We start from the raw sequence: 15,391 nt of genomic DNA on the forward strand, positions 1-15,391 counted from the left end.
TCAAACGATTTACCCCCAAATTTAAAATTTTCAAGCCCAATCAAGCATCAAAACTTTTGTTCTAAATCTTCCCTTGGGATGGTTACATCCATCCGAATCCTCGCAAAAGAAGTTCTGTTCGGAACCGATACAAGCCAATCAGGAACCAGTGAATCACAACAGGGTCAAAGACAAAGGAACGACAGTTTTATAAGGTACTCAAAAATAATGACTATCCGGGGAACTGTATACGGAGTTGCTTACGAAATCAACGCCAGGCTACTTCGTTAACACAGCTGGAACATATAAGACCGCTTTCGTATTTATAAAACATCAAGAAAAGGGGCTGAGTGACATTTATGTCAAGGTGAAATAACCATCGACTCCAAGTCTATAAACATCCTCCATAAAGCAAAGGGAAATTGGAAGCAATTCAGAAGACGAATGTGATCTACAAACTTCAATGTCACAATTGTGGAAAACACTTAATTGGTCAGACTTAACAAAAACATTCCAGTAGAGTACACAAACGGAAAAACTTGCTAGAAGAAGATGTGACACAATATCACATGTTTCAGTTCAAGAAGACAAAGATGGACATTAATTCAATTTTAATAACCTCCAATTACTTGCTCACGGAAGGACAAAACGGGAACAGGAGTCTGCCAAGGCATGTCACACCACACGGAAACCAAACAGTAAGCACATCTGTATCGTCCCAGTCGCTACGAACAAACGAATTACATTGTCGCGAAACCCTAAATTATTTGGGAAATCAAGAAATCAGAGGACCAATTGAATCAAAGAGAGATAACTACTAAAATGATGGTTATGCAATCAACAAGTTGAACAAAACTAAACCATGAGGCGAGAAAAAACGGCCCAGTAGCAACGGGGAGACAGAACTATTGAATTGAAGGCAACCAACGAACCAACCTGATACGAGGAAATAAAACCATACTACAAATTCAATTATAAGTTGACCAAACAAATTACTTGCAAGCCATTCTGGCACTTTAGAGTTATCCACATACTGTTTAGAAAGCAGCTCATATAGAAGAGGAGGAATTTACCCACTCAACCTTCCACTGACGATGTTGGCCCGATTGCGGATGAGGCGTTTACAATCCAACTGGCAAGTTCGGCGAAAGAACCACCAACAAACTAACATACTCGCAACACAGCTCTAAAGTCGCTTTCTGTGACAAAATTCCTTTTCGACCGTGCTCGAAACTATTGCGTTGGGCTATTCCTTGCTTTGGCATGGATACCTTTGTCTAACACAGTTAAGATAAACGTTTCTAAAAATCTATCATACCAGTTGTAAATACTAAAACCTCGTCGTAATAAAAAGTTCACCTCCCTCTCTCTCGACGATGTGAATAAACTGGCCGAAAAAATAGTTTCCTTGTTAGTCAGGAGTAGTAATGTGTGCTTAGACATTTGTTGTAATGTGGCATTTTCGCCTTCGTCCGATGAGGTCAGAGGAGTCATCAAGAGAAAGATGAATTTTGCCCATACTCCTTGGCCTACATAAGTTGAAATGTACCACTCACGCCCCGCAATAGGGACAAGTTTGACTTATGCTAATGGGACATTTTGTACTCGTTGGCTTGTTCGTTGAGCTGGGCAATTTGATTGCAAAGGTTTCATCACCAATCAAGGTGACATCATCAGTGTGTTATTGGGGAGCGTAGTTGTGCCTAGCGGTGGGTTAGTGGTTGTGCCATTTTGTATTCCATGGCCTATGACCAACAAAGACTTGATATAGGGTGTTTTCCGTAAACAGGTCAATAATATAACCTCGTACATGTTGTTGCGCACTTATTCAACGCATTTGTCTGCATGATTTGAAAGGCAAAGCCACACAAACAACATTTTTGCTAATGACTCTGCTTGCCGCCACACTGCGAGAACAAGGCAATCATGCATGCCGTACAATCCCGTCACATGACTGCTTTCGTTATTTTAAAATATCAGAATTCGTGCCGGCCTTGAACTATTTCGCGGAACCTTATTTTCGGTGCCTACGGTTTACAGACGATCAGAAACCTACATAATTCATTATTTCATAATTCTCGTGTGCGGATGTTTCTCATGCCAGACGTTCGTGATCCAAACAAAATCTCAGACAGTCAGATGCAGAGAAACCCAGACCACTTACGGGTAGATAAGAAGCATAAAATACCCAAACTGATATGTTCGAAGGAATAAATATACCACAAACTTTAGAATGCTTTGTTGTCTAGTTGCTGTAAATGCTTCCGTCCATATTGATTTCTGGAGCCACCAACTAAGCCTATTCATTAGGAAACTACCCCATACCGAAGCCCTCGGACTTAAGAAAAATGTTTTCCGCTGTGACACTATTTATGCCAACTTTCCTGACAGTCCAAAATCTGCCAACCGAAGCACTGTCCACACTTCGCGTTTATCAGCATCTGTTCTTCCAATATAAACGCCACAACACATTTGCCGCAGAAACTTTGCTGTTCCGATCCCTAATTCCTTAATCTGAGAAAATCGATTATTACCTGGGTTGCCCAAACCGTAGCTCACGAGCACTTCAGGACAAAGTATACAGACAGGTAACACTCTTAGCGTCTAAAAAGATTGGAACGGGTTAACTTCCACAGCATAACGCCACCTAGACATAGCCAGCCGGTGGTGCTATATATGACTCATCTGAATAGGTTTGCTGTCATTGGCCAAAAGCAACGTGCTTAATGGGATTATGTCGATGCTGTGAAAGGCTTGTACCTTTGATGCACTAAGAGGTCTTGTTGTTCTGACTGCTCTGTATTATGCCAAGGACCACCCGTCAGACAAAAACAACCGGCTTCCTTACTGTGAATCTGGTCAACTTGGCGTTTTCGAACTACTGAGTTTAAGGGGATGGGTAAAGACGTGAGATTTGTGGACCAAGGAAGTAGATGAACATGGGGACAGACAAATACCAAATATTTTCGCAATTAATTCATGTACGGAAACTGACAATGAGAGGTTGGGAACCCACGGTATCAGTACCAGTTTACCCGAAAATGCCCACTCAGTTTTTGGAACATGCATTGGCAAAAATGGGAAAGAATCACGTGAAGGTAATGGCTCATAGTGACTGAAAAAAAATTTTATTTCATCCCTCGATGTGATGAACGTATAAGTTGTTTTCCTGTTTGATAGCTGGCTAATAATTGCCGAATAAGACACGCGCTTGAATTGAATTTGCCACGTCGGTTACTGGTAGGTTTATCACAAAACCAATGCTACCGGTAAAGAAATAATTTACTCCGTTGCTTAATAGTAACGGTGATACAACACAAAAGTATGTTTCACCAAGTTGTTTTCTAAATTCCGCATTCATTTTCACTTACGATGATGGTCTCCTTGAATAGTGCGCATATATGTCATCCACTCAAATCTTAATGGAATGAACTTGTCGGAGACATTCTCCTCACGAACAAAGTGGAAACATTGGATGGGGTTGCATGTGATTTTATTGATTCGTCTGAAGCAAAATCGGATAATACACACAGGGGAATGATCTATCGATGGAAAGGCCGCCGGAAGTGGATTATGCTTGCACTTGGAGAGACAAGTGTAGAATAACGCATTGAAACTGCCAGTTAAATCAATATGAGAAATCGCTTTTGAATTTGTTTTTGACTTATCTTGGCCTTTTGTTTGAATCTTTCAGAGTCAGAAACCGTCGAGACCCATTGATGAGTAACGTCAACCTTGTTTATTGGTTGTAACTTGGTTCACTGGATTAAAATGCAGTCGCTTATAGTGATAATTGCTTTTTCTTGTTTCAGTACAGTCGCTCTGACATTTATAGATTAGAGCATCTTTCTGTCTCATTGGGCCGTCGAAAGTGTTACCTTTTGCACCAAAAAGAAAATAACTGAGTAATCTAATGTGTTTTTGATGTGGCGATAGTCCGCTAGTAGACCTGTTATTGATATAGATACAGGCAAAAGGTGAATTAATGTTATCATACTGTGAAGCATTTTCTACATACTTAGGCACCACGCCGTTCGGTAAAAACTTAAAGTTGAGGTAAGTTGAACAAACAACCTGGATTGTGGTTGACGCCAATCAGCGGTTATCGGTTCACAAAAGAGGGTCCCTTGACAGTGCTTCGGTGAATGGATTCAACAGAATGTAGTACCTCTGACAAAGCATTCGTCACAAACATTTGCAGTCCAAATAGCTAGTTCTCAGAGCGATCAATTCGAGTGCTTCATTACTGAAAACCGCTTCATTTGCAGCTGTTACTTTTCTTCTGGTGTTATCAGGCTTCGCTCATTTTGTGGGCATTTCTTCAAAGGGTATCCTATGATTACGGGAAGAATTTGTTCTAAAGAACGATGATTTTTCACTTCAAGCGGACACGTCTCCTTCCATGACATCATCAAGAACTTGTGGTTTGTCAATCCCGACAGATTCCACCTACTGTGGGACAAAATCAGCTTTCTAGTTTTCCAATCTAAGAGAAGTTTATATATCTGAGCGCAGTGAAACGACATACCTAAAAATGCCAAGAGAAGGAAAGCTGCTTACGTTAAGATTGAATAAAAAGTAACATAGGGAGTTGGTTCTGAAGGTAATCTTTCGTGATGAAACTTTAAGTAAAATTTACCCATATCATAACACTCAAAGTACGTCTGTGCAAAAATAGAATAAGGCCGTAATAATACGCGTGACTACTCATTGAAGATAACACAGCATGTTCATAGTGTATGGTCCAAATATCCATGCATGTATGTAGACATGCAACTTGGGCAGCTTATAAGAGAGTATATAGGAAAGACAAACTAGTGGGTCACCCGGTTGGTAAGCAAGAGAACACAGGTTCAAAGGCTTCCAAGGATGTCTGTGTTTTGTTCGGACACTTCCAGCAGCCTAGTGCAGAATAATAAAAACGGCAGTCAATCGAAAAAAACTTATTTTGGCAAAAATTTTCTACCAAATTCTGGGTGAAGTGTCTATCAGGAGGTTTCGGTTGGAGCGCCTTTCGTTGGAAACCAAATCCTGTCTGGTAATGTACTTTAAGTTTGTCTGTACAAAACTTTTTGCTTCGTAACAAAATGTAATTGTTTATTGGCCTTTACGAGTAAAGTATGCAAGGTTTCGCCCCGCTCAACTACTCCTTATTTAACATAATGGCATTTTGCCTTCCAGAATTTGACATTCAGACAAATTCCCGCTTGTTTCACTGGATTAAAATTTGACGAGACGTGAGTTACAAAAATGAGGTCTATTAGGTTTACTGAGATGGATGGCAGAGTCTTTCATTGGGTAGATATGTGGTCCAATGGGCCAACTGTGAACATCCCAATCAAGCAAAAAGATTGCATCGATCTGATTACACGTTATTTCCAAATTTGCCATGTCCAAACGAAAATACAACGGAAACCGATAATGTTCAAGCCAAAAAATGAAATGCTACAATGTAGAATGTATTCACGTGCGCCGAGAATTGATCGAATGCGGTTGGAGAAAACGGAGTTGTAAAAAATTCTGGTACCAACCAGTAAACTTGGGGATCTAACTGAAAAGCTCGAATATCTAATCGGTACGTTCCTTATTGATGGCGATATTAATTCGTCATATCCTATGGTTGTGGCAAACATTTGCGGACCAATATCCCTGCACATTGCTTACACTCATCTAGCTTATGCCATGCATCAACCCCAAAATGAATAATAAAACGGCGACAAATGCTTAATGCCCTCTTCAGCTAGTAAAAAATACCAGCATAGACTTACTAGGCATGGAAAACCACTAGATGCCCTCCGGTATTCCAGATTGTCGCAGGTCGCTCAGCTGGCCGGAATACAACAAGAAAGCAGCAAGTTCATCCTACTACGCCCTTTAAACGAAAGCGCTGCAGCAAGACCATCTACTCGTATGGCAAATACATCCGAAATTAAATGCGCTCATGTTTATCACGTTATAACACAATAGCCTGTGTGAACAACATCAGTAGTCGTCTGAATTTGATCTAACCGAAGATCTAAAACAGATCTAAAACGGAACAGACATTTTTGGTTTACACATTCGTCAGATCCAAACACTCCCAGAAACAGCTCACGTAACTTGTAATTCAAGTAGTCTTACTCACAAAATAAAGTGCTTTGGTTGTTGACGAGCGGTGTTTCTCATTCCATCTGTGCACGCAATCCCTGTTTTTTTTCAGATTGCATTCGACGGTTCTATTATCGGGTTTGTTTGTTTGCTTCCGCCCGAACCGCACAACTTCCTGTTTCAGTAGGGATTAAGTGGTCGGCTTACGCATTAGAATAGTCAAATGACACTGTCTAGATTCAGTTTAGGCATGCCGTTTCGGATCCACAGTGTAAATCAATATAAAGCAAGCTAAAAAAAAGTAGAAAACTAATCAACCTTATAGGACTAAAGACGTAGATGAGGAGTTGGTATTCGTTTGAACTGATATAAAAAGGTCAGATTCCCGGATCATTCGAAAACTTGTGCTTATCCACGGAAAATACTCGTATCGTGGTCTGTAGTCTCATAATAAGAGGACTCAAATGCTTCATGTTTTCTATTTTCCTCTCTTTCTCTCCCTCAAATTTTTTGTGTGGATGAGAGTCTACGTAATCTCAGCTACGCTTCGCGTTTGGCTAACTCCTGCGCCGATCTGATCCCACCCAGACTCTCCAAAATCATAGCAGGCAGGAGCAATGATTTCGAATGCGAAAGTCCTATTCTTCACGGTTTCTAGCTTTGAACTGTTTTATGCTTTTCACTAGATCTTCATCTATTACAAATTCATACAGCTGCATATCTGTAGAAAAATCCACTTGCTAATAGTTGAACAAACAAGCTAGCTAGAACCTTCGCCTCGCAACGACTTGGTTGTGACGTCATCTCCATTGATGACGAGAATTTTTGCAACAAAGTTGCCACGCTCAGCAGATAAATTGACCGCGAACTGAGCTGCATATGCTCGCTTTTGCGCAGCGCCAAAACTTTATGTATCTTTTCAGCTAGAATGGAATAAAATAGGTTATTTCGAATTCTTCTTCCAGCTTGGTGTACGGCAGCGGGTCCATCATCAGGGAAAATAATGCAAATTTACAACGCCTTTCCGAACATATTTATTAGTCATAGTGTAGTAGTGTGTAGTTTCCTAAAGGGAGGTAGTAGAATGCCCCGGACAGTTGTTTCCACAAACAGAAAAGCTACCAATCCTTCCGATTATTGAACTACGATTTGGTTGGGATTTACTTGTAACTGGCTCACTAAATAGCGACTGAGTAAAGTGAATAAAGTGGAACGAACTCATGGTAACTCCGATATCGCGGTTATCGTACCAATTGAAACACGAGACGACATCGGCGCAGACCATTCACTTGAGGAAACCAAGACAGGAATTTAGCTGGTATTCAAGTGCGTCCCTTTTAACACTAATTTAAGTCACATATGTGTTTTTTGCAACTTGCTTACAAATTACTGTTCAAGTAGAACACAGATTTAGTGAATATCCGAAGACTACGCCCACCTGATGAGCCACAAAGCAGTGAAACTGGCAGTGAGATGTTGAACAGTATGCCAAGGAACAAGTTCCCGTTAACACCTGTCATCTCAAACAAAAAATTGGTGTTACTACATAGTAACTTCATCAGCTCACTTAAGTAGTTGATTCATCGTCTATAAACGTAGTTCCCCAGTATAACCATTTTGTTTTAAAACAGTCGAGGTTAATAATGGCCGGATGGAACTGTTTTACCTCTTGATCGAACTAAAGGCGAGGTGTCTAAAAACGATTCTATGCTAAAGTAGGTGTCTCCGTGTTCTGAATGAAGTCGATCACAATAGCAATGAGTATACCACTTTACATCAAGCGATCTGCTGCAAACCTGTGACAGCCAAATGACACTTTGGAAGACCTCATGACACTCGCTACAGCTAGAGTTTAATAAATTATGTATCACTCACCCCAGAAAAATGCCGTCATAACTGTGATTCGCTATCACTTTTGCGTCTTTGGAGATCAGTATTTTCCACTTACAGAAATAACCGTTGTATAGTTCTCTATAATCCTGGACCTCTGAATCCAGTACCAATCAAAAACCTGTGGTTATGGTACCGTTAAATACAAACACCGAAACCAATCTAATTAAACGAACATGAAGAGTCGTACTGTTCTGTTATTACCCATTCTTCCAAGAAAGGCAGCCTCCTAAAAGCCGTAGTCGCGTCGGACTAAATCACTTTTTTCATCCAGATACGATCTGTCAACTTCTTTGTCGCGTTGCTGGGGCACGATTTATTTATCTCTCCCGTCGCCAAAGCGACCGTCATAGCAACCGCTTGACAAGTACCATCGACGCCTGTCAAGCCGAACATACCCGTCTTCTCTTTTCTTGCCTGGTAGGCCCGTGGCTTTTCCAGCTAACTTGGCGGACATTGTCCACTTTATTTGGTCTGTTAATTTTTGCTAAAATAGTGTTGTGCATCACTTTTCAGACTTGAGAACAGAGATGCTGCGTCAGAAATTGATGTACAGTTTGTGTCCCATTTTTTTTTAAAAAATCTCTTTGAATTTGTGGCCAAAAGAGAGACATTCCAAAGCGTGAAAAATCATATATAGATGGATGCCAAACTGGTATGGGAAAATCCGCTGAAATCGGATCACAGCCTAAGTTGGTGTGTAAATAAGATCTTCAGCTATACATTTGGCGATTGATTTAGTGTCAAGCGACCAGCTTAGCCCTAAACTAGCGACTGATTTGGCCCCTTAGTAACATATATTTTGCAAGAAAACTTGATTTTACGTCATGCCATACTGCTCATTCTCACTACTTCCCTCAAAAACTCACTCCAGAATGTGCGCAGATTGGACTTCATTGAAATATGAAGTAGCAAACAAACATCGATTTAACAGTAGTGGACAACGTTACTGCAATAATATAATCGTCTACGGTACTCCAGCATTTTTGGAAACCCAATGAGGAATGCGAAAGTGCATACACATAGCAAGGTCAATAGTATTTATTATATGGATTCCATATTATTATTCACCGGGTTTTAGGACCAGCACAGCTCATGCTGACAAAGACTCCTGGGTAGTTTAACAAATAGCGTGTCAAACCTAATCTCGATGAATTTACTCCCCATACGAGACCACCGATGTCATCCTCCGTGAGTAGCAAATGGTTTTGGATTGTCCCTAAAATCTTTTAGCCCTCCCTTTGAGCCTAAAGCGTCTCAAGCTTAATTTACTTTTTTAAATACCTCATTATCTATCAGTCCCTCAATTCTTAAAATATAAAACTAAGTTTATGCCTCCGTTTTATTTGTCTAGTGTACACACGCAGAAATTGTTGGAGGCAGTTGTTAAAACCACAAGCAAAATTAAACTTTTTAACGGACTGTACAAAGAGTAGAAACTGCCCTAACGATTTTCCCAGTAGAAAATCACTTCGAATTACACCTGCACCAAGACTTCAACATGACACTAGGCAATTTGACCACACATGTAAGAGATCAAGCCAGCGACAACTAGTGATTTTGTATGTCAGAAACACCGGAACGTTTTATCAATGATCACATCCGTTTTAACAAATTGTACTACATGATATGCGTTTCCCACGGTTGGAAACTTTGCATTTAGAATGCACAAATATGGTGAGAAAACCGTATACAATAAGAAGCACCGTTCAGAGATCGGTGAAAGTAACTAGCTCTTCGCAGAATGTAGGTCGTCGGTCTACCCCTAATGTAGGGGTTTTGGGGTTTTTTGCACGGCAATCTTATAGTAGAAAGTGTTTTTATCTTCTTTGTTGCCCAAATTTATTAGACTTCTTTAAACTTTCCACGCATATTATTTACTCTAAGCTTTCTCATTACGTGTTATTGGTTGATGAGTTTCGAACTTTCATGTGCCCTATATATAGAGATTTATTTCTTTACCGAATAATGTTTTGTGCATGACGGTTCCATAATTTACAAAAAATATCTCCACCTAGCAGTCGGACTCAGTGGAAAAGTTTATTTTTCAAATACTCAGGTGGGTTTACAAAGAATATGCCCATCCGAGGCTCTCCCGGCCTGACTAAGTTGAGTTCATTCATGTGCACTCCGTAACCACTCAGTTAAGAAGCTATATGAACCCAATATTTAGGGTTACCGTGGCGTAGCATAAAACAAAACACTAAAGCATCTCTCCAGCAGCAGACAATTACAGATTTGTGCAAGCTTTAATACCTTATACACTCGATAACATAAAATGGAACATCCCGTTGTTCCAAGACATATGTTCGTTCACAATGATGAAAGGATAACTGGGTTCGTTTTGAATGATACCACAATGAAGCAAATTAATGAAGCAAATCACATTTTTTTTATCAGAATTTTAAAGTATAAGCGGCTTTTAGGTTGAGATAATAATTATAAATTATAAATATGCACTGAGTAGACTATACAAAACATTGAGGTGAGTAAGGACGTGCCAATCAAGTTTCCTTGCTGAGGCAATTAGGCTTAGGACCCTTGAAGTGTCGCATTCTTATCTAGGAAGCCTGATGATTGCGAGTGCTAACAGAAAGCACATTTTATCTTTTTATCCCGTTATAAGCTCTTTGTAAACTCCCCCTTTCTTCTCATTGCATGCAGTTACACTGACGTGTGTAGACAATGAAGTGACGTGAGACAATGAAGACTTGTCGACTTTTGGCTTTGCTTGACAAACAGCACAGTCTGCAAAAATAAAAATACCTCTGCGATCGGGCTTTTCTGCAGTAACAACGTCCTGGTGGTAAGTTTGATATACAAACTACATCACCACTGATTGCTTAAATTCGACAGCCTTTGCCCTACTGCACAGCTATGAAGTCTCAATCATTGAGTATTAATACACGGAGGTTGGTGCACTAAGGTAAGGATCCAAATTCGAGTAATCCTGCCCCATTTACCATTTTTCTGTCGTCCGTTATCTACTTTTTAAAGGATTTCTCTTTACACATTTGTCATCTGTTTAGTCCTCCTATCCCCGTACGGGTTCCGTCGGCACTGGAGCTGGTAAGCACCGGACATTTGTTTTGATCCCGTTAGACGTCAGTAGCTCTGCACATCACTGAACGCGCCAGCAGTCCAACGTTGTGCAACTGACACACAAGGTAAGCCTCCTATCAATAATCCATTATAGCTTGCTAAATTCCCGTGGACGGTCACGCTTCAACAGGCGGAAATGTGTGCCAGTGGTGGAAGTGGTTGGATCCCAAAACGTCTTCCATGGTAACCCCCAATGATGGACATATTATACTGGCTCGCCTACTGCTTATAGACCATAAAAAAACTTGTACAGGTTTCTGGCATCTCTGGCGCTGCATGAGTGGATTATCTATCGATTGGCAAAACAAGGACACTTAGTGGTTCGTTATTCCACGCTCTAGACATGACTAAAAAATGGTAAACAAGTCCATTTGGTTAGACAGTAATTTTTGCGCTTTATTGTGCACCACCATGGACGCAGTAGCAGTTTGAAGTCGAGTTTTACGATTTGTGTCCCGACATGATCACTGGCTTTGCCGTACATGAGCCCAAAGTGAATGGAATGCTATTCTAGTGAATTCTTTATGCAAACTTCAGAGGAAAGGAAAAATTCCCCGCAACAGACAGAACAAAACGGACAAAACGTAGAACCACTGTTGGAGTAAACACTAATTCAGAGATATGAAAGACTTCCAGTTAAAATGCCGGTATAGAACTCTTCCTGAGGACAGTCCTTTCTAGGATTGGGCTATTATGTGGATAAACCGCAGTGAAGTTTTCTGCGTCCTATTTTACTATGAATTTCCTGTTTTAAGTTGTGAGCACTCCAAGCATATTCCGAAGTGCCATTCATTTTGTGGCCTTCTCCAGTAACATGCTTATAGGATAAGGAGCAGCAATAAATACGTCACGTGATCGAAGGCTGCTTTCTAAGCTAGTCTCCAAATTAATTACGGAGACGAATATTTCAGATGTAACTGCAGAAGATAAATCGACTGTCGAAAGGCTGACAAATCTGGATCCAGACGAAGTTAAAAAAATATGATAATTATAGTGCACTGCAGACCTGATTGTCCCCATTTTTATCAGCGAAGAGCATGGGCTGTGCATAGTTGCTACGAAAACTAATCTGCATAAACTGAAGTTGGTTCCTGAACAAGTCCCAAGGCCTATATTTGCAGATCGCTGTAAAGTGTATAGTTAACAATATTACCGGTCAAGCATGGACGACTATTATGCGACGACCAATATGAGAAGTAGTGCGAGCCCTATTAAAAAGTGACGGTTCAGTGCTCCAACCAGACGCACTTTTGCATTTTATCAAATGACCTTTTGCCAAAATTTCTTAAGTGAAGTCTTTTTCTTGTTTATTTTCAAAATTTACTCTTAGCCTAGCAGAACCGCTTTGTTTTTAGTGAGAAGTGAGCAAGCGAAAAACAAAAGAGATCGCAAGATAAGTAAACAAATAAACCTTTCTTTTCATGTTCACGAACGCTGTAATAGTTTTCAACTGACAATAACCACAGACCTTGTGTAATTCATATCTCAGTCTGCAGAGACTGATAACAACGCACTTCTTATACTTTGTTGACTGTAACTCTTTTAGGGCAGTAAATAAGCCTTTAACAAAAGATGTTTTTTCAAATGTTTCATATCGTCTTCTCGTCCTATTTTCTACACAAAATTTGGTTTACGTATAGATCCTGAGTCTGAAAAAAACCGTACTCCTTTAATAAGACTAAACACAGCCCATAAAGTAAATATGTCTTGGAGTGGCGAAACCCCTTAAGCTTAAGGTTGACTGCAGTTGACATATATGTTAATATTCCAGATGCTTTATCTTTATAAACGGGAGGAATACGAAAACTCGTTAACTTTTATGACGTGTTTGTCAATATTTGCTCATTTGTGCATTCAAAGCTGCGAAAATATCTAATCCATTGACGGTTTAATTTGAGTTATCAACAGGCACCAGTATTGTTGAATTATTTGAGGTCCAACCGATCTCAAAACTTTCCGTTTTCGCTGCCAGAACAATTCGAGTTCTTTCTCGGTAACGCACAAATTTGGGCGATAAATTTAGATTTTTATGTCTCTTATTGTACTAATATCGTTTTACATACAAATGTGAAGGAAATTTTAAAATGATTCTTAATTTCATATTCGTTTATCAAGAGCCGATCATATTCCTATTCAAAATGTATTAAACCAAACTTTTCTGCAAAACATGAACTGTAGTCAATTTTCTTTTGCAAACTGAACAACCACTGCATCTTTCATATGGTTCACGTGTGAAGTCCTTGATTAGCTGTACTCAAAAATAACCCATTAATCCAGCTGCGATGGAATGCTTATTGTTGAAAATGGAGAGCGAGGTGAAAAGTAACCGGATGAGCCTTCCTATCTTTTTTCACCCCACACTGCACAAGAAACATTATTTACATTCTGCTCATTATGAACTATATCTCCATAACCGTGGCCAAGAGGGAACATCAATTCAGGTTTCGCTTGTTGCTTCATGTCTTTCTGGGATGAAGTTGAGTGACTAGCCAGAGAACACAGTCGCTGTGCTTGTCTAATGACCTACGGTGACTGTGCCAACTAGTTCTGTCAGGTAGCTCCATAACATTTGTGATTTATATCCTGCGTTTGCTTGTTTTTCTTCACAGTGTATCAACTCAAATCAGAGCAAAAAATATACATATCTAGCTATTATGCCTAACTCGCCCCACAATTTAAAAAAACAACTATCGAGACCTATTCGATGCATCGAAATTATAATAAACTGGATTCGTCTTTATGGGACTCACTTCCATAAATCATAATGGATGACTTACTTTGTTGTCCGGCATCAGTAGTCCAATATAGAAGGGCAATATTGCAACTACGTCAATTATGCTCATTACGGTAATAAAAAACTTCCATCGGTTAGGAGCAGCATACATGCGAGCACAATATTCCACGGTGAAAATGATAACACAAGCAGTATCCAAACAGGAAAATGCAGCATTATACTTGTCACCACATGCGCGGGCTTTGTTCAGTCCTGGCTCTAGTCCGCAGGGAATTGTTTCAGTGATGTTTGCAAAGACCGAAACCGCGATAAAAAAGCCGGTGACATAATAAATTACAATGGCTGTAGTGGAGAAGGCTGGATTTTCGAAGGCTTGCCAAAGGCGCTCTCGGAAGCTTTTGGGAACGTCTGCGGCTTCCTTCGCCACAGACTTTTCCTCCAACAGACGCTCCGAATTTTCTCGCTTGCAATCGTGATAATCTTCATAACAACAGTCTCCCAATGCCTCCGGTGCTATGCGGAAATACGCCAACTCGTCCTCATATTGTATGACACACTCTTTTTTGGGATAATGAAGGTGGCCACAGCGGTAATACGTTAGGATATGTCGAAATATTTCTGGGTCACGATCAAAATAATATTCTCCGGCTGATTCATCAAAGAAATAGTCCCGTTCATCAGATCCCAATAAAGTATGTGGGTAACGGTTAAGACTGCTCTTTGAAACCTCGAACCTCTGTCCACTTACATTTATTACTGCTTTATGCTCGATGCCACGAGTTAGCACTACTTGTGAACCCTCTTTCAAACTGATGGGTTTTGGCAGTGGGTTGTGTGCCAAGGGAATCCATCCTATTGCAGTGGCCCGAATTAGTGGTAGCCAGGCCGTTGCATGCACCAAGTCACATACTTGTGACATTTCAATAACTTGGCGTTACCCCAATGTGGAATTTCGTGGCTTCAACTGATGCTCCCAAAATGGGTTGAGACAAGACTGGTCAGATTTCATACAGAATGTCCAAGCAGGAAAAGTGTAAATCGTATATATGAACGCTTAGTTTTCCGCAGTTTTCATTATGTTTCGAAAAGTCCGCTCATCAACGCTGTAAAAGAATCTCCTTAATCTAAGCGGGGCTTCACTCTGCAGGTCGTAACCTTGACGGTTTGCTTCAGGCAAACAACAATCCATGCGTTTCACGAGTATGTCGCAGATTTAAGGATAAAAACGGAAGATGAAAGCTGGGTATGAGTCACAAACTATTACCATGTTCTCGGGATGCGAACAGATGTGATACACCTGGTGGCATAACCCGCAAATAGTGTAACTTGATAAAAGATGGTGCAACTTAAGGCAAATCATGCGATTAAGCTAGCGATGGCAATGATCGAGGTGAACGGCCAAGAAGACCCGAATCATGGTTATTTTTTGGCAACTCTTCCAGGCTTTCTCAGACTTGATGGCTACGGTTGAGTGTGGCGGTAAGTTCGAAATTGGTTTTGTTCTAGCTCGTGCAAATTTATGGAAGAAAACTTTTTGTCTAATCTATATATAGAATTACCACGCGTCGTTATATTTTGTTTTTCACTCTTACACTATCC

At 40.3% G+C, this 15,391-nt stretch overlaps 1 protein-coding gene across 1 annotated transcript in view; it reads right to left on the reverse strand.

Annotated features, from left to right (window-relative positions):
• The window catches only part of T265_00575 (hypothetical protein), a gene marked incomplete at both ends in the record, with an annotated part of 75,250 nt that extends 60,394 nt beyond the window's left edge, over positions 1–14,856 (reverse strand). The window contains one exon of the mRNA XM_009164379.1: positions 13,836–14,856. Within this exon, the coding sequence (XP_009162643.1) occupies positions 13,836–14,711 (876 nt within the window). The remainder of the gene's footprint in view (positions 1–13,835) is intronic.
• Positions 14,857–15,391: the final 535 nt, after the last annotated feature.

This window comes from Opisthorchis viverrini (assembly GCF_000715545.1).
Source record: "Opisthorchis viverrini unplaced genomic scaffold opera_v5_5, whole genome shotgun sequence".
Lineage (NCBI taxonomy): Eukaryota > Metazoa > Platyhelminthes > Trematoda > Opisthorchiida > Opisthorchiidae > Opisthorchis > Opisthorchis viverrini.